The following is an 18,673-nucleotide window of genomic DNA, read 5'->3' as shown; positions in this document are numbered from 1 at the left end:
TTCTCCCATTTTACCCCCCCCCCCCCCCCTACAAAAATCTACCTTAATGGTTTTCATTTTGTTTTCCCACCCTTTACGTAGACGCGGGAGTATAATTGCCCCAGTTGTTTGTAATACATTTTCTTCACTAGGATGAAGGTTAATGGGTAGCTAATGTTGTTATGAAACCAAATGCCTGATAATTGTATAAGTACTAATTGACTTGCATGACATTTAACAGGGCTGCCAAGTTAGGGATGAAGCTGGAATGGCTAGAAGATGGAGTTAAAACCGTAATGGGACCTATACCAGGCATCAAATTCAACCAAGAAAGGCAGCAGAAAATATGGTTCAATAGCATGGTAGCTGCTTATACTGGATGGAAAGATGCTAGAAACGATCCTGTGAAAGCAGTCACTTTTGGAGATGGTCAGCCTTTGCCTGCTGAAGTTGTACATGATTGTTTAAGCATCCTTGAGGATGAAAGTGTTGCGATTCCATGGAAGAAAGGCGATGTCTTGCTGATTGATAATTTGGCTGTTCTTCACTCCAGGAAATCTTTCAACCCACCTCGTCGTGTGTTAGCTTCACTCTGCAAGTAAAAGCAATGATAAAGAATATAGGGATGAATTTTCCTGTTTGAAGTTTGTAGTAGTCTGCCTTCTATTTGGTCCTCTCTAAGGCAGACTTCAAGAACTTAGTTCTCTCTCCTTTGATATTATCATTTTATGGTAATCATGATGGTAGTTTTTATAGTATTGTTATCTTGTATGCATGGAGAACACCACCAACTAATCACTATTAGTCTACAAAGTACATCCCAAGGCCCTACTGGCAAAGATCTGGGTGTGTTTGGTATGGAGGAGAACAATTTCCAGAAAATGTTTTCCAATCTTCCCATGTTGGGTTGGTCACAATGTTTTATAAATAAATTTCCATGGTAACACAATTTTCTTAAAGATTAGGAAATAATAGGGAAAACAAGTTTCATGAACCAATCCTCTAACTTTTACATTAGATCTTAAACATTGTTAAAGAACACACCATTGTTAAATATACAATCTGCAGACAATATAATGGAAGGAACTTAAACATTTTGGGTAATAATTGAAAACTATTACAATATATTAAATGCAAAACTGCAGCTTGAACTCTCAGTATCCCAAAAAAGAAAAAAGAAAAAAAGAGGAAAAAATTCGCTATATGGAGATTACTCGGTGCATAAAAAAGATAACATTATAAAGAATGTAGGAAAAAAGTGACTGGACTGGTAAAATGGAGAAGATTGGCTTCAAAAATACAAGAGTACTATGTACATTATATATGAGGATGCAAGGCAACACCTAGCATATGGACCTATCTTCCCTGCACAATGCCACTGAACACTTGACTGTTCCCAGCAAGAGTTGCTTCCCACTCCACAGAGGATAACATTATCTGTGAAAGTGTGATCACCACATGCTTCATGTCCGGTCTCAATATTGGATCATCATCTGCACATTGCTTAGCCAGCATAGCCACCTACCAAAGTAAACACATCAATGATGGTGGACAGAATGAAATAAGTCGTGAAATTTCATTAGAAAATCAGCCACCTATGTCACTCAGCTGATAATAACTATATATGAACTTCCAATCTTAAACTATCTCTTCTGTCTATTATTTTAACTAAACCAGCTGAGGTAGTCAGTGGCCCTACCAATTCTATGCACGTTATTATAGATGAGGCACAACTTGAACTGATTCAAAGTTGGCAAACATAATTGTTAAGCTGCAACTTACCTTGAAAACGCAGTCAGAAGGGTACAAATCCATCAAACTGGGATCCAGCTGGTCCTTCAAGCTTGTCATACTAGTGGAGTCTGGTGAGTTCCTCAGAGCTGCCAGCATCTGCAATTATGTAGCATTAAGCACTGCTAAGAATTGATTCATAGTGTGCATATAAGTGTAAATATATATATATATATATATATATATGTTATGCATAAGTATACCTATACATAGCCACAGCACAACACTGTAGGTACATAACAATAGGCAAGGGAATTTCAATTTTTTTTTGAAGTAAAGCATTTAGGAAGTTGATGAACTAATCCTAAACCTGAGAACAGTAAACTTCACAATTTGATAAAGATGCCAGATAGGCAATGGAATCTAGTCATACATTGACCAAGTCTGATGAATGCAAAAACATTTTTCAGAGCTTTCATGAATTTGATCTTACTCAATTGTATGATAAAATCGATGTTTTCATCTTTTTTAATCACATAACAGATAGAAGTGGCAACACAGGCAAATAGAATCCATTAGGAAGCATGCCTTCAATTTTGAACAGTTTGTGAGCAATAAGACTTACAATGGACACTAAGGAGCGTCTTTCTGCAGTTTTCATCACATTGCCTTCAGTCCGGGTGACGGCCTCTTTCCCTGTCAGCATCTCAAATAGAACAACACCAAATGCATACACATCAGTCTTTTTAGTTGCCAGGCCATCCCTCAAGTACCTGCAAGAACAAGGGAAACAAACAAAATCAGAGAGATGTTTCAGTTTGTGTTCTTGCTTATTGTTGGTTAAGTTGCTTACTCTGGAGCTACATAGCCATAGGTTCCAACAACTCGTGTTGCAGAGGCTTCTGCATCATTAGTTATCCCCATAAGTTTTGACAAACCAAAATCTGAAATCTGTTGCAAACATAGGCAATGAGAATTTGGGTTTGAAAAATGGCAGCCACAAAGGAGAAAAATTCAGCACCAAAATAGCTACAACCTTTGCTCTAAAAGAATCATCAAGCAGGATGTTACTTGTCTTTATATCTCGATGCACATAATGCGGCTTGGTGTGCTCGTGAATGTATTCCAAGCCTCTAGCAGCATCAAGTGCAATTTGGACCCTCATGATCCAAGAGAGTGGTGTGTGGCCTACCCAAAATAAGAGGTCAGATCATCTAGTTTTTTCACCAAAATACAGCAGTGACAGGTCATTTCCATATCAACAACTGGAAAAAATGTATATATACACTACACAAAAATTCTGAGCTTAATGATTATCTTCAAGATGTGTACCTTTGTTCTGAGGATCATTCAAGTGGCTCTTAAGAGAACCCTTCTGGGCATATTCATAAACGAGGAATAATTCATCATTACTGACTGCATAGCCGATCAATTCTACCTTGACAAAATAATACCAAGACAGGAGTCAAAACTTTGAATTGATGTAGCACTATCCTCAAGCTCCAAAAATAAAAACTCAGGATACTGCAGCGAAATTCAGTATTCATTACCAAATTCAAATGATGAACTTTACATAGAACTTTCATCTCAGCAGTAAATTCTTTTGTTTTAGTAGCAGTCATTCTTTTGATTGCAACTTCCTGAAAGGTTAACGTTCCAAAGACATAAGCAAGTTAATACGCCATGTTAACAGGAAATCTATCAATATAGGTAAAGTTGAGAGAAGTAACCTGGTTGCGGAGGATGGCGTAATAGACAGAACCATAGGTTCCATGACCAAGAAGATTGGAGTCAGAAAATCCATCGGTAGAAGATAGAATGTCTTCATAGGCGAAAACAAGAGGTTTTTCCATGTCAAAGACATCAGTACCTATAACTGCAAGGAAGCCCAAAATAGTCAGTTTTTGTTTTGTTTTTTTTTAAAAAAAAAAAAAAGAATAGTCAATTATTATATTGAGAAATCCTGCATGATAGTGAAACTACATTTTCCCCCATTATGAGCACAGGAGAAAAAGTTCTATGAACATTTTCAAATACTCCTTTTAACATTGTGGCACGCCATTAGAAGCGAGTAAAGGACTAAGGCCAGCATAGGCTTGGCAATTTCAACTAATCCCGGCTAATTATCTTGTTCGGACTCTTCATTAATGTCGACAGGTGCGTGTCACATCCTTCAAAAGTAGTTTGTTTTTTGAGGATTCAACACGGGTGCGGCAACATTTTGGAGAGTCTAAGCAACATAGGACGGCTATAACTACATCATGTTTACTGTTTAGACATCCATTCTCGTGAAACTCAAGTTCAAGGGCACAACTTGAAATTTAGTGGGATGTTCCTGATGTGTAACCTTCGCATAACAGTTTGCTTATGACATGTATACCTTAAGATGGGTAAAAGAAGTATTATTTAATTTTGAGAGCTTATTTGACATCTTGGCTGATTTGCTTCTATTTGACTATGATAACTTGATCAGTACCATGCCTGTCATTTTCAGAAGTATTATAGAATAACCTAGTTTTAGTTTTAGTTTTATGTAGCCATCTGAAACTCCATTCAAGGATATTTTTACATAATGATTATAGAACCAAACTCCTTTTGCTTTTCCTAACTTCCCATCCCCTCTCTAGCAGGAGTTCAATAAGTCTATAACAGGTGTGGCATATGATTTGCTTTGATGGATTTTAGATCACACGCATATTTTAATACATATAAGCAAATGACTTGATCTCATGCATAATAGTTTGGAGGAAATTAACAGGAAGGACCTTCAGTAATATCAATAAAAAGCATGCATGTCTATGTTCTGACCTTTTGGAATATTAATCTGTTGGTCAGTAGATTCTCCTTTCGGTTCTTGCTGGTCCCCTGAGCTACCGCAAATGTACCTTCCTGATGCACAACAGAAACTTGTATTTCGAAGTATCTGGAACTTATGAGAAATCTTTTCATTTGAACCTGCTGTGTGACTTCTCTCAGTTCTGGAAAAACAACTTGACGACCTCCAGGTAACAAAAGCAAGAATGACGACAATCAGGAGAAGACCAGCACCCAAACCCCCAATTATCCACCAGTAAATAGCATGACTCTTATGATTCTCCTCAACTCCTGCAGATATAGTCGAAAATTGGAGGTTTTTTACTCCTCAACCGAAAGGTAGCTATCTAAAACACATTTACTGCAGGGAAAAATTCCATTAAGAAATGGAGTCCTGAAATACTTCTGAGGATTATCTTTCTTTAATTAAGAGAACAACCATAGGATGAAAAAACTTAGCAAACCAACATTGGGAGGACAACAACAACAACAACATACCCAATATAATCCACAAGTAGGGTCTGGGGAGGGTAGTGTGCACACACCCTTACCCCTATACCTTGTGAAGGTAGAGAGGTTGTTCCTGATAGGCCATTGGCTAAAGTAAAGCATATCAAATCAGGTATGAAACTCACGGGGAAAGGAGCAGTAGCAACAACATTGAAAGGAGAACTATTAAATGAATTACAAGGTTACTGCATAGATGAATTGAGGATATGACTGTCTGGGATATATGAATTTATTGTGGATTTGTTAGATAAACTCCTCAGTGCCATGAAAGAATAAAAACCTATCAATTAAGAGGAAATCAGAGAAACAGTTGAGGTTACACCTAATTAAGGGGAAACTTTGTCCTCCTTACATTGTTCATTTTCTTCTGACAGATTTTCTCATAAAAGAAATATTTTATTTTTTTTGAAAATGGTAATGGTGTATTCTTCATCATTAAGGAGATGCTGGTGACCTGCAAACAGAGGCGAACAAAAGAAGAGAAAAAAAAAATACTTACAAGGGTCCTAATAATTCTACAATCTGTTCTGTATCCTCTAAACCTTTCTTTTTACACCAAAAATAAAAGGATGCAATACAATCCCATCTAACCTTCTGCTTGGCACTGTCCATATAACATAGGGGAATGCAAAAAACTGAATGACTAATAGATTTTTAACGCAGCCAAAAGTTGGTGATAGAATAGAGCTAAATTCAGTTGACTGCTAAGACGAAACCATATATTCAGATAGAGGTCTGTATTTTTCATTGCAATAATAGAGAATAACTTGCAGAATGATAATCAAACTCTTGGATTTGGTTGTCAAGGAAGTTCTCTCGTTCCACTGAGAGAAATTTATGGAGACACTGCCCTCGCAAGGAACTACTAACAGAAAGGAGGACACAAAAACTTGACAAGCCATGAGTAGAAGTTAAATTTATTGGTCTTCCTAGGGTGATATTAATAAAGAAAAACACATATCTCACCAACAGGAAAGTAAGAATGCATGTAAGCTATTAAGAATTGAGAATACCTGAAATATCAGCAACAGAAGGTGATGGAGCAGCAGCAGGAACAGTGTGATTTTCTACAGGATAAGGCTCGCCAGGAGCTGGACGGACATAAAGTCGTTAAAGTAAAGTACTTTTAACCAAAAGAGGCTTATTAGAAAAGCTATTGACTATGAGTAAATGAAGATAATTATTGAGCATGGCAAAGTTGCTAACTATTGAGCCTAGCAAACTTAATTTTGAGGATTGGCTAATACAATAATTTAGTTGAATTCATGAGATCTCTTGTTCAGATAAAACAGCACAATAAGAGTACCCATATGCTCATCTTCACACCAGGTCCTCTTTAAAATTTACAGGTTGTGTGATATAATTATTGTGCTATATAGTCTGATGTTGAAACTAATACATTATATGATGTATTCTACAGGACCTGTTATCCATCAAAATACGAATTTCCCTTCATACATGCAATCCAACTCTCTAACTGATCGAAGGCACTTGATTTTGGCCATCCCCCAAGGGTGCCAAGCTAATTCCCATTACATCCACTTCAATCAACTTTTCACTATTTAGTGCAAAAAGTGTAGAGATTTTTAGATGTTTTCGAACATTGTTCTCATGTTCACTATTGGATACAAAGCATTAGGTAGTCATGATCCTCTCCCAACCACAGTAATCACATACTCCCTCTGTTTCAATTTTTTTGCCTTATTTTCCTTTATAGTTCGTTTAAAAAAAATGTCTCTTTCTCTTTCTGGCAACTCTTCAATTCCCACTTTCCACATGATCTTTAAGACCACAACATTAAAAGACATTTTGGTACATTATACATATCTTTAGTTTGTGACCCCAAGATTCAAAAGTCTTACTTGCTTTATTAAACTCGTGTCAAGTCAAAACTAGACAAAGAAATTGAAACCAAGGGATTAGTTGGTATCTTAACCCGCCATAGACAAATGAGAGAGGATTGTGTGCCCCTCTAGAACAAAGGTTCATCCCCTCACTCACACAAACAAAAAGAGAAAGAAAAAACTGACTAATCTTCCTCAGCAGCTAAAAATTCCAACATTTAATCACACTTACTACAACTAACACAATTTGATTAATCAAACAGCTCCTAAATCATCCTAAATCAAAATACTGATACACATTTGGAAATGGAAAAAACACAAATCAGAAATCATAAGAGGGGAAAGGAAACTCATACCTGAATTTAATGGCACATAGTATAAAGATCCTGCTGTGAAATTATCAGGATTGGCAATTCCATTAACATTCTCAATATTATCCATACTAACCCCAAACCTACTGGACAAAGACCCAACAGTATCATCATCTGTCATCACATAACTCATGAGGTAATTCCACAGCCCACTTGAGCATCCACATATGAGCTTCAGTGAAACCACTGCCCCTTTCTTCCCCTCCCTTGTAAAATTAGTTGGAAAATAAGCCAACCCATCATAGGCATCAACAACCATATTATACACAGATCCATTGTTCTTTCTGACAGTATATGTAGTGTTTGTCAAGTACTTTCTCATTCCATAAGCACAAGAACAGTTCTTTCTGATAAAGACATAACCTTTACCATTTCCTTCAACAGTTATGTCATTAGGTAACACATCAAACATGCTTTGAATCACTGGGAGGGTCTGTTCTGAGCTGGGTTTAAAAGCCAAGAAGGAAGTGCACAAGCGACCAGTGTCCGTACAGTTTGATGGAGTAGAGTATGATGAACAAAGAGGGATAATCTTGAAAATTGCTGACAGACAAATTATTGCAAGAAATGTTGATTGTATATGATCCATTGTATTAAAGATTGAATCTTTGATAGATTTAGTGAAACGGGTCATGGAAACTTAAAGAAAAACATGAAAAAAATTTGCAAAGAGTTGAATCTCAAGAGAAAGAAAGGGAGATGGGAATAGCAGAGAACCAAGAACAGAACATTTTGTGGGGTTTGGGGGTGGGGGTTTAGTTGTCCTGTAATGGCTGAAAACAAGGTCTTTTAGTGAAACTTATTACTACTAATAACAATTACTCTGTGAGACTGCAAAATCAACCAAAAAGGGAAAATATGGGCAGAGAGACAAATTACCCCAGAGATTTTTCAGAGAAATAGATATCATTTTTACACAGACTAAACTACCACTGTTGAGTTAGTGACTAATCAAATATTAAATAAACATAGTCCATGTTACCCCACATTTAAATGACCAAGAATCTTGTCTTAAAGAGATACAATAATTAGAAGTATCACTAGTTTGAGTCAACTACATAAATCTTAATTGTTCCTTCTTCTTTTTTAAATTATAATTTAATATCCCATGTCCACAAGCTTACTAATTATAATAAATTAGAGGTTTAACCTCTTTTCTTGAGATAATTGAGAGGGTCACAAATGGAGATTAGAAACAAAAAAAAAGGACTTGTTTTGGGAAAAGGAAAGCACAAGTTGCGAGAGCTGCATAGTTTGTATTTGGGGTCCACTACACCCAATAGTTGCCTTCCCTTGCCGCCAAAAAATCTCTCTTAAAATATCCTCATATACGGAATAAGATTAAAAAAAAAAGTTAAGGACTAAATTTATATATATAATCATAAATTTGAGAAATAATTTAGCATAAAATTATAATTTCAGAATAATTTAGTCCGCTTGTAGCTGATCCAGAAGGTTTTGCCCGCTGGCTCAACCGTCTAACTCGTTAGAGGTGAAGCCAAATACACTTGAGATATCCCTTCGTTGAAAAATTACATTGTGTAACCAGATATAAATATTTATTTATTTATTTATGTATAGATATATTACATGTTGACACCCTTTGACTTCTATTCAATTTTGTTTGACACCCTTGATCAAAATTCTGGTTTCGCCGCTAGTCAGAGTAAATAAGTCGTTGACTTCTTTCATCTGACCGATGACCGACATACGGAAAATTTCACCGCGACGAGTAAAAAAAAACTTTTAAAAAATATTAAGAATTTAATAATTTTGTGGATTTTCAGATAGAATGAATAAGTGCGTCAATTGCTGAGTACTAAATTTTAGTGAGGCTGTCAGAATTCAGCTATTGTTTTTATTTGAATATAATTTATCAACTTCAAAATTATTTTTAAGGAGTTATGATCTATCTAATTTCCATTAAAATTATCTGCTTAATTTAATAAATCTTTATATAGTACAAGTTAGAATTAAAATTAAATTATTATTAAATATAAAAATATATTATTATTTTTTTAATAATAATAATAATAATATCACGTAAATTAAAATGAAAGCGATAACCTAGGGTGGGGGGAATAGAGTAAGGTAGGGCCACACGTCAAAAACAACTGTAAAATTAGTAAGGCCAGAGAGAATAAACAAGGAGGCATATATTTTATTTTCTTCAACTTCACTTCATTCATTTATAATGACTTTCCCCTTTTGCTCTTTAACTTTTATGTTCTCTCTACACATAATAATTCCCAACTTAATGACTAGTGAGTGTGTAAATAAGTTCCCTTTCTTCATCTTTCTATTTGTCTTTTCACTTATCATTATGTGCATGTGTTAATTTTCAAGTAACTCACCATGCAGCAACTCATTTCAAAATTCTACTTTTTATACTGCTTACATGATGATCAGGAGCAAAATTATACTCTAATAATTAATTATGAACTTAATAATTAAAAACAAGTAATTATTTATTGAATTATAATTTATTTTTTTTAAATTGACTCCACTTCTGTACGTGATATCTTAAGATTATTTGTTGCGTGATTGCTTGCTTGACGAATCGAAATAATGGAGCAGTTGTAAAATTAGCAAAGAAACAACGTTGCCGCAACGCAAATGGTCAGATCAGCTAGTACATGATTTAATAGTAATATATACCGTTAGGTTATGAAGGTGATTAGAGTGTCATGCGAAAGTTTACAATTGCAAATCATATGCTAATAAATTAGATGAGAAATTAAAGCATACTAAAGATATATTATTAATATGGTTTGGTCAAACGCCCTACATATTGAAAACTAATATTAAAAAATATATAAATATGTTTAGGAGAAAATCTTCCCATAAACAAGACTCTTAAATGATTACATTGTGGATTCTCTTGTTTTTTTTTATATGAGAAGAGGGTATTCAATTTATAGATTTCCAAACTTTTCTTCTAAGGAAAGAATAAACCAAATATGGAAGGAAAATATATTTCCTTTCATGAAAAGTAAAAATATTTATGGTAATGTCTTGTCTTGTCTTTTTTTTTAGAAAAAAATAAACTTCAAATAAGGTAAAAAAATCAGGGTAAAACCCTAACATATACTCCCTCTGTCCCTAATTACTTATCAACTTTTAAATTGGCACACATATTAAGAAAACAATTATTGACATAGTAAGTTTATCATTTTATCCCTATTAATTATGAAGTAGATGAATTAAAATTTTAATATTTTCAAAAAGTCCTTTTTCAAAGTAATTAATTGAGGGTATGATAGGAAATTTTTTTTGTCCTTTCTTGATTGTCAAAATAGACAAGTAATTAGAGAAAACTATAAAAGGAATAGTGGACAAATAATTAGAGACAACTATAAAAGGAAGAGTGGACAAGTAATTAGGGACAAAGGGAGTATTAATTTTAAACAAAAAATTAGATGAACATTTATTTTAAGTCACAATAAATGTAATAAGCTGTTTTAGCATATACTTCCTCTGTAGTTTTATCTTCTTCTTTTTTAACGTTTACTAAGTTACTTCTATTTAAAATTTGTTTTTTCTTTTAAATATTGTACGTATTTTTTTAATGTTATTAAAAATAATTGTCAATTTTATTCTTAAATTTCTATATAACAATTACATTTTTAATAAATTTTATTTAAGTTGAAACAACAATTAAAATGAGACAGGGGAGTATGTATGAATTAAAAGCTTAGGATTCCTCCTTCAGTTTCGCCATTAAATACTCTTCATCTAATTAAATATCAACCACTTTGACATAATTGCTTCTTTTTTTTTTTCCAAAAAATATTATGAGAACAGTAGAATATTTTCACATGACAAGAGGTCTAGTCAAACAAAGGAAAAATGTAACTGTGAATCAGTCATCACGAATGATCAAACTAAGTGATGATTTAATTGAACATATCCGTTTGGTCTCGTGATATGAAATTATTTAAGATGAAGTTTAATATTTTGCTTGGGTATGCAATTAAATTTTTAAGATATATTTTTCCTCATAAACATAAAAATTCATAAGTTGTGAAAATTATCAAAATTGTTCCAGTTCTTTATACTATCTTACCTAAAAAGCAAAAGTATAATAACTATCACAAAGTTATTCTAATAAAAATACAACATTTATTAATCTAGTTCAATACAAAAGTAACATTATATTTCATCACTCTTTTGATATTCTCGCAAAAAAATAAATAAATATAATTTATTTATTTATTTACAAAATATAAACTTGTGAGTCAATTTTTATATTTAAAATATAAAAAATCATGATTTGAAAGAGTTAAAATTACATATTCAAATACCTACTTGATAAAATATTTCAATTTGTATCTCAATATGTTGTTGTACTGTCTTGGACTAGAACATTACATTTCATGTTAAATGGAGAAAATTGGAAAGCTAAGTTGAGAAAAAGATTGACCAGAAACTAGAAAGAGATATGGTCCATGCTCCATATATAGTAACTTTACCACATAAAGTATTACAAATTAAAAAATAATAGGGAGGTAGGTAGGGTAGTTAAGCAAGAATTTTCATCTCATTTTTCTATTCTTAATTAATTATACAAACTGTCAAGTACTTTTTAATAAACAAAAGACATACTCCCTCCGTCCCATTTTAATTGACATGTTACATTTTTCCAAAGTCAAATTGACTAATTTTCAAACCTAAATTAGATCACATTAATTCGATGTTTTAAATATTCAAAAACTATACAAAAAGTACTATAAATTACTAACATTTTTCATATTAATGTAATGAAAAAGTACATCTTAAAATATTAGTAAAAATTCATGTTGTTTGACTCTAAAAAAAAAAAACTATAACAACTAAAAAGGGACGGAGGGAGTATATATAGTACTCCCTCCATTCAACAATAGTCATCTACTATACTAAAAATAGTTGTTCAATTTAGAAAATAAAGAGTCAATTTACCTTTCGTGTCTATTTTACCCTTGGTGTTAAATATTATTTATCATCTTAACACATTTTTCAAAACATTAAATTAAATAAATTTAAAAGATAATATAATAATATTACCCCTATTATTTATTAAGTATTTGTTAAAGGATATTCTAAGTCAATATAGGGCAACTATTGTTGGACGGACGAATTAGTCCGGAGAAATGCTAAAATTGTGGGCCATAAAGCCCACGTCTGATGCATGTGAGTATTTGCTGGAAGCCCATTTCCATACACGTGGGCCACAGACAAATAAAAGCATTTATTATTTATGTTATGCTCTATGTACCTATGATTAAATTATTACTTCTATTGATTAATTAATAATGAATTCTGCTTTATTAGCTGTATGTGCTAATACAATTAAGGAATAGAAGGAATAAATAAAGTTTTTGTTTAGTAAAGGAGTTCAACTTTATGAGATCAACTTTAATTTAAAATAGTCACAAGTCCAATCAAATTACTCAAACAGTGCAGTTTGTCTTAAAAAAAACTACTCCTTAGAGTCGCATTTGTTCCCAGATTTAAATTGTTGTCTCCTTGTGCACCAGGCCCCCACGTTGCTCTTCATTTAATAACACAATTTCTTTAATATAAGAAAATAATAATTATATGTAAATTAAATCGAGTTGAATTAGGTTTTAAATTGTATTAACATGGAATTACATCACAAAGTTTCCTACTTTAGGGTTAGTGATAGGAATTACTCTGCGCTCAAGTGACGTTATGTGTGTTAACGAGAGCTGAATGGGAACTGAAAAAAGATGATAGTTGATTTATTGAGTACAATGCATGAATAGATTGATACAGTGAATTTAATCCGAAAGAAACCTCCCAATCTATAACAAAAGTATTTTTATATATTGGAAATTTAGTTTCCTTAAAGATTTCGTTCGATGAAGAACGTGCAATATGATGATGATATTCATAATTTCAAGTTTAGTTTCCATAATATTTGTGCGATGAGCTTCTTCAGCCTTATAATTTTTTTTGGTATTAATTGAAGTATTTTGCTAATCTTAGGCCCAAAAAGAAGAGCCCAATGAATGACTATTTCAATAGGCTTTCTGTATTATACTACTCTAATTTTGTTGACCCAATTTTACTTTTGGCATGAGATTTACCTATTGAATAATGAGTTAAGTTTGAGATATTTATGTTCTAATCACTTGCCCAACCTTATAATCAAAATTAGCCTATATCATGAGATGGAATACCATATTCTTCAAAAAATCATGACGTGGGAATTCCATATCATGATTTGGGATTTTTAATTTGTGATTATGATTTGTATTTTTTATGCTTAGAAACTGAATTAGAGTAATTTTCATGTATACCATCACAAATTTAAACATTGTTGAGTGAGTTAAAATTAAAAAAAATAAAAAATTTCATTATTGGGTTTTTTATAAAGCTTGAAAACTCGAAATAGGTATATATGATTTGTTGATTTTTATTTTTTTTTCAAATTGATAATTGTGGTTCTTGGAGATGTTATTTTGAAGTTGTTAAAATTTGAAGCTCATCAAAAAAGCTATATGTTGATATTTTTGACCCATTTTATGCGTTTGAAGTTTGTAGGAGACAAAATCCAACAAACTTCAACCCATCTTTTTTACTAACATAAATTGTGTATAATTCAGTATAGTTATGTATTTTACAGGAGAATCAAAATCTTCAGCAACCAAACAACGTAGAACAATATAATTTCATGTATTATTATAACTCATATGATATTCTTACTTATCCTAGATACTAAACGACACCTTAGATTATTCCAAAGAATTTCCCTTCAAAAGAAAAATAGCATATTTTTTTCTTGGACATTGATTGATCATAATAATTTTATTAAAAAAATAAATAAAATAAAACTGGTCAAATTTCATATCAAAATCAAATTAGTTAGGCTGGTAAAAAAGATCCAAAGTTGAGTATTCCATGAACTTAGACTTACAACTATTTAGGCCCACATTCAACTTTTCAATTGGGCCACAATATGGGCTCAACATTGGGCTTGGGTAGTCCCTTTTTAGAAGTTACAATGACCTGGGCATGATGTCCGGTTGACGTTCAACCACCGCCGCAGGCCGCCGCATGTGTTGAATAATAATAATAATAATAATTACTGTTATGATAGTTTGTGGGAAAAAATATTTCATGTGCTAAAATGAATTAACTTTGAATTTAATTTCTTAGGGGAACATAGTGGGGCCTTATTAAAAGAGTCGTGCAAGTTAAAATTGAAACTATACATGCATGTAACTTATATAATATTTGTAAAGTCTAGTTAGAAATGATATATTTGTCTGACTATTTTTTTTGTCTAACTTTTTAATTCTAACTTTGTACGTGACATGTTTAAGACTTTCTTAAATTTTGTATTAAGTTAAAATCAGATAAATAAATTGAAATGGAAGGAGTACTATTACGGATGAGTTTAAGAGTTCAAAACGTGGTAACACAATCAACCTACCATTACCAACACAAGTAGACATTTTGAAACGTCTAAAACTCTTGTGTCTAATTTTCCCTTTTCACCAAAGTTTAGTATTAGAGAATTAAAGCCAACATTTAAAGCTTTCTATCAAGTGGGCTTAGTTTGAAACTTTGTGCCAATAAAGAGAAAAAACATTGAAATTTTTACACTTTTGCTGGAAGCAGCAGCAATATGGTCTTTTATGACTTTAGAAGAGAAGTTTACATAAACAAAAATCAAAACATCATAATTGGGTGGGAATGTGGGCAAGTTGTGAGAATATGGGTAGTTGGGGGTCTATACTATAGTTTTGCATGCCTTAAAGAGAGACCGAGGTAAGATCTTACTCATACTCAATGTTTATACTAAGCCAATATACATATAATATGTTTGTACATAAATTTTTAATACTTAATTATGATTAGCTAACATATATTCACATGATTTTATGTAAACATCTGATTGGGGATGAATATAGCCTTTGAACGATTGATTCAACTGGACTCAATAATGTCAACACGAACACATGCCTCATGAATTACCACTAAAGTTATAACAAATATATGAGTGTATTCGTGTTAAGAAGTTAAAGATTAAAGTATTTAAATTCGACTATGCACGCAAAAGGAAGACTTAGAATTTTCTCTCAAAGTGTGTATGGATTAATTTGGTGGGTGGGTAGGTGTGGGGAGCCTCTGAAGTTGATATAAACCCAATTTAGCTGTTCATCTCAAATAAATCAATATATGCAATCACGTCTTATTTTTGAATGTTTGAACCAATTTAGTTTTTTTTTTTCTATTTATAATAAATATATATAGAAATATTTAACTGTAAGTTTATTAACTAAAAATGATAAAAGAATTCAATAATAAATTAAGAATTCATAAAATTCAAATTCGAGTATATCAGACCTTATCCATTAATCCCATCATGTATCACATTTAATTTTCCATTTTAATTTATTGTTTCCTTTGCCATAAAGAGTAATAGGAAATTTCAATGAAAACTACAACTGCTATTCTATTCTATACCTATCAGTCAACATATTTTGTTCTATCTATATATCATTATAATTAAATAATGATGAAGTAATTAAGAGCCTTGTTGATTAAAGGATATATCTTGTCTTGGTGGGTAGTTGGCATAAGTTCACATGAAATTTAGAAAAAAAAACTGAATTTATTTTTTTATTTTATTAGTTTTCCTTCAATGCTTAGGGCTCATTCAGGGGAAACACATTTTAATAGAGATTATTTCATAAGTCAGACTTAAAAATTAAAATCAAGATATTTGATTATGTGAGAAATAATCTAATTCAGTACACCACATTGTCTGACAGAGAAAAAATGTAATTAAGGACGGAAGAAGAATCAATTGTGGTCCTGCCACTGGTGTTATTCATACTCTTATTAACAACTCTTACCATATTTATTCTCTAATTTAATTGAACTAAACGACAAATCTTCTTCTTTTGAAATCGAATAATTTCATAATGGCTACTGATCTTCTAGCCAAGTATTCGAATTTCCAAACGATATTGTTCTTATAAAAAGTACTTGATGATCTCAAGGGAAAATAATCAGTTATATAATAATAATAATAATAATAAATTTATCACACAATCAATACCCTGTAAAATATAGAAATTAAAACTAATTACAACTTCGTCATTAATATGTTGTTAAATTGTTCGTAGTTAATGTTTTTTTTTTATAATCAGTTTCTAGCAATGAATTTTCCTGTTAGATACAATACTTATCTATCATTAATTTCTTTTTTATCTTTTTAATTATCATATAATAATGATGTTCGAGTCATATTATATATATCTCAATTATTTAACTGAATACTTATTAGTATATGTAGCTTAGCAATAAAAAATGGAAAAACTTTCAAAATTATGGAGATGTGGAAAGTGGTACTATAATAGCAGGGATTTAGGTGTTTAAAAAGCTAGATACGGCGTGATGATTTAATTAAGTGTAATCTTGATTTAAATTTGTTAATTAGGGGCCACTAAAGCACAAGTCATCATCAGAATAAAAGGAACAGATGCGTCATTAACTCTGCTAATCATAACCAATAACACCATTAATTATTATTATAATAATAATCAGTTGAAGAAATTAGATTTGATTCATTCATCCTTTCTCTAAGATTATCCTTACTCCCTAATTACTTGCCCATTTTTCCTTTTTTAGTTGTCTCTAATTACTTGTCCTCAATTAATTACTTTGAAAAATGTAGAAGTTGTTGAAAATTTTAAGTTTTTAATTCATTCACTTCATAATTAATAGGGGTAAAATGATAAACTCACAATGTCAATAATTGTTTTTCTTAATAGGTGTGTCAATTTAAAAGTGAACAAATAATTAGGGACAAAGGGAGTATTTCTTTTAAGGCCGACGCTGGCATATACAATGAATCTCCTTCTCTTTTTTAATTTATTAAGAGCAATTAATTAATCGACTAATTCTCATTAACATAACAGATTATAGGCTTAATACTAACCCCCAAAATTCCCATGCATGCTTCTAATCATCAAAATCGACGTCATCAAGCTTCTTTTTCATAATAATACTCCATATAATAAACAAATTGATACATAACTCTGTCCACTCCCTTCAAAGATATGATTAGGGGCTTTAAATAGATGATTTGAGCAACATCTCAATAGATAAATCTTAACGTTTTAAATTAAACAACAACTGACAAGCCCTTTATAAATCTATATTTGGACTATATATATATCTCCTAAACCAGTCCAATTTTTATACAATGATTTAGTTTTGTCTCAAACTAACACTTCACCTGTTTCAATTTGTTTGCATTATAATTTTTTCTTTTTAATCCGTTCAAATTTAAGCGGAATATATTTTCATATGGTGAAATTGAACACTTTGTAATATGACAGTATGGCCCTCCTCCGTGGTTTCCGTCCAGATAAGCATGAAATAATTACAAAAAAAAGAATTATAAAAAAGGTGGCTTTCATATATAAAAATAGAGAAATAGTGTGCTAGTTTTGAAAGTGTCAATTGAACAAGACTACACTTTCGAGTTCCGACCATTGTTAATAGAAAGGTATATAAGGTGGGTCGGGTCAACACAAACGTTACAGCTATACTTGATAATGACCCCTTATACTATTAATGATGCTTTTATAAGGTAACCAAAGGATATATATCAACAAATAATTTGAAATAGTCTAACTTCATTACGTGTATCGAACACTAAACTTCTTTTTTTTTTTCGAAGTAGAGCAATATGCCACTTGGAAAAGGGGAAACCAGTAGGCTTGTGGTGGGAAAATGCTGTAGATTTTTATTTTATATATAAAAAATGGAGAGCAGCATATGACATAAAAACGTGAAAAAAGAAAGAAAGGAAAGGGAAGGGACATATCGAATATTATTATTATTTTACATCTATTAGTATCTTTTAGGGATAGTGATAGAGTGCTGAGAGGCCAATAAGTGAAGTGAAGAAAAAAGTAATTAGTGTTCATCCGACTCTTAAGGCTTTAGTTGAGTGAACGAATCACATCATTGACGGAATCAAAATTTTATTAAAAAAGTTTAAAATATATATAAAAAAATTATAATAAATTTCAACGTCTATTATGTATACATAAAAAATATTCTGCTTGGCTTTCCCTCCGAATGACATCATTTTGATTAACTTATTGATTCGATTAATTTGAATTCACGTGATTAGTTCATAGCTAAAACGTTAACCCTCTTTATTAAAAGGATATCATTATTGTAAGGTATACTTGTAATTTTAATCATTTAATTATTGACAAATTTTGATTCTGAATTTCTGATCATGATAATATTTAAGTAAGCATGTCTAACCTTTAATTAATAAAATATTATATTTTTAGTACCTTTATAAGGAAAATATGTATGATATTTTAACTATTTTAGAGTAATATTACCTTTAAATGGAGTAACAATAAAAATAATACCTAACACATC

At 31.6% G+C, this 18,673-nt stretch overlaps 2 protein-coding genes across 2 annotated transcripts in view; one reads left to right on the top strand and one right to left on the bottom strand.

The window, feature by feature from the left end:
• LOC102605032 (clavaminate synthase-like protein At3g21360) overlaps window positions 1-737 on the top strand; it is a 3,135-nt gene extending 2,398 nt beyond the window's left edge. The window contains exon 3 of the mRNA XM_006342974.2: window positions 221-737. Coding sequence (XP_006343036.1) covers window positions 221-581 — 361 coding nt within the window. The 3' untranslated portion in view covers window positions 582-737. The remainder of the gene's footprint in view (window positions 1-220) is intronic.
• A 288-nt stretch (window positions 738-1,025) lies between these two features.
• LOC102604482 (lysM domain receptor-like kinase 3) lies at window positions 1,026-8,179 on the bottom strand. The gene is made up of 11 exons (XM_006342972.2): window positions 7,235-8,179; window positions 6,048-6,125; window positions 4,519-4,815; window positions 3,441-3,586; window positions 3,261-3,350; window positions 3,043-3,148; window positions 2,747-2,898; window positions 2,564-2,661; window positions 2,336-2,483; window positions 1,762-1,869; window positions 1,026-1,500 (listed from the first exon to the last, which is right to left on the bottom strand). The coding sequence occupies exons 1-11, from the start codon at window positions 7,881-7,883 to the stop codon at window positions 1,336-1,338; spliced, it is 2,037 nt and encodes a 678-aa protein (XP_006343034.2). The 5' UTR covers window positions 7,884-8,179; the 3' UTR covers window positions 1,026-1,335.
• Between the last annotated feature and the right edge of the window lie 10,494 nt (window positions 8,180-18,673).

The sequence above is a fragment of the Solanum tuberosum genome, unplaced genomic scaffold, assembly GCF_000226075.1.
Source record: "Solanum tuberosum cultivar DM 1-3 516 R44 unplaced genomic scaffold, SolTub_3.0 scf00040, whole genome shotgun sequence".
In the NCBI taxonomy this organism is placed as follows: domain Eukaryota; kingdom Viridiplantae; phylum Streptophyta; class Magnoliopsida; order Solanales; family Solanaceae; genus Solanum; species Solanum tuberosum.
Note: the sequence above shows the minus strand (reverse complement) of the source record. Positions and strands in the feature narration are given on the sequence as shown.

What these genes read in the sequence shown, in the direction of transcription:
- LOC102604482 (XM_006342972.2), bottom strand. Translation starts at nt 7,883, where the DNA reads ATGACCCGTTTCACTAAATCTATCAAAGATTCAATCTTTAATACAATG. An exon ending in GAATGATCCTCAGAACAAAG is followed by an intron (nt 2,899 to 3,042) that starts GTACACATCTTG and finishes TATTTTGGGTAG; the next exon opens with GCCACACACCACTCTCTTGG. An exon ending in ATGATTCTTTTAGAGCAAAG is followed by an intron (nt 2,662 to 2,746) that starts GTTGTAGCTATT and finishes TGTTTGCAACAG; the next exon opens with ATTTCAGATTTTGGTTTGTC.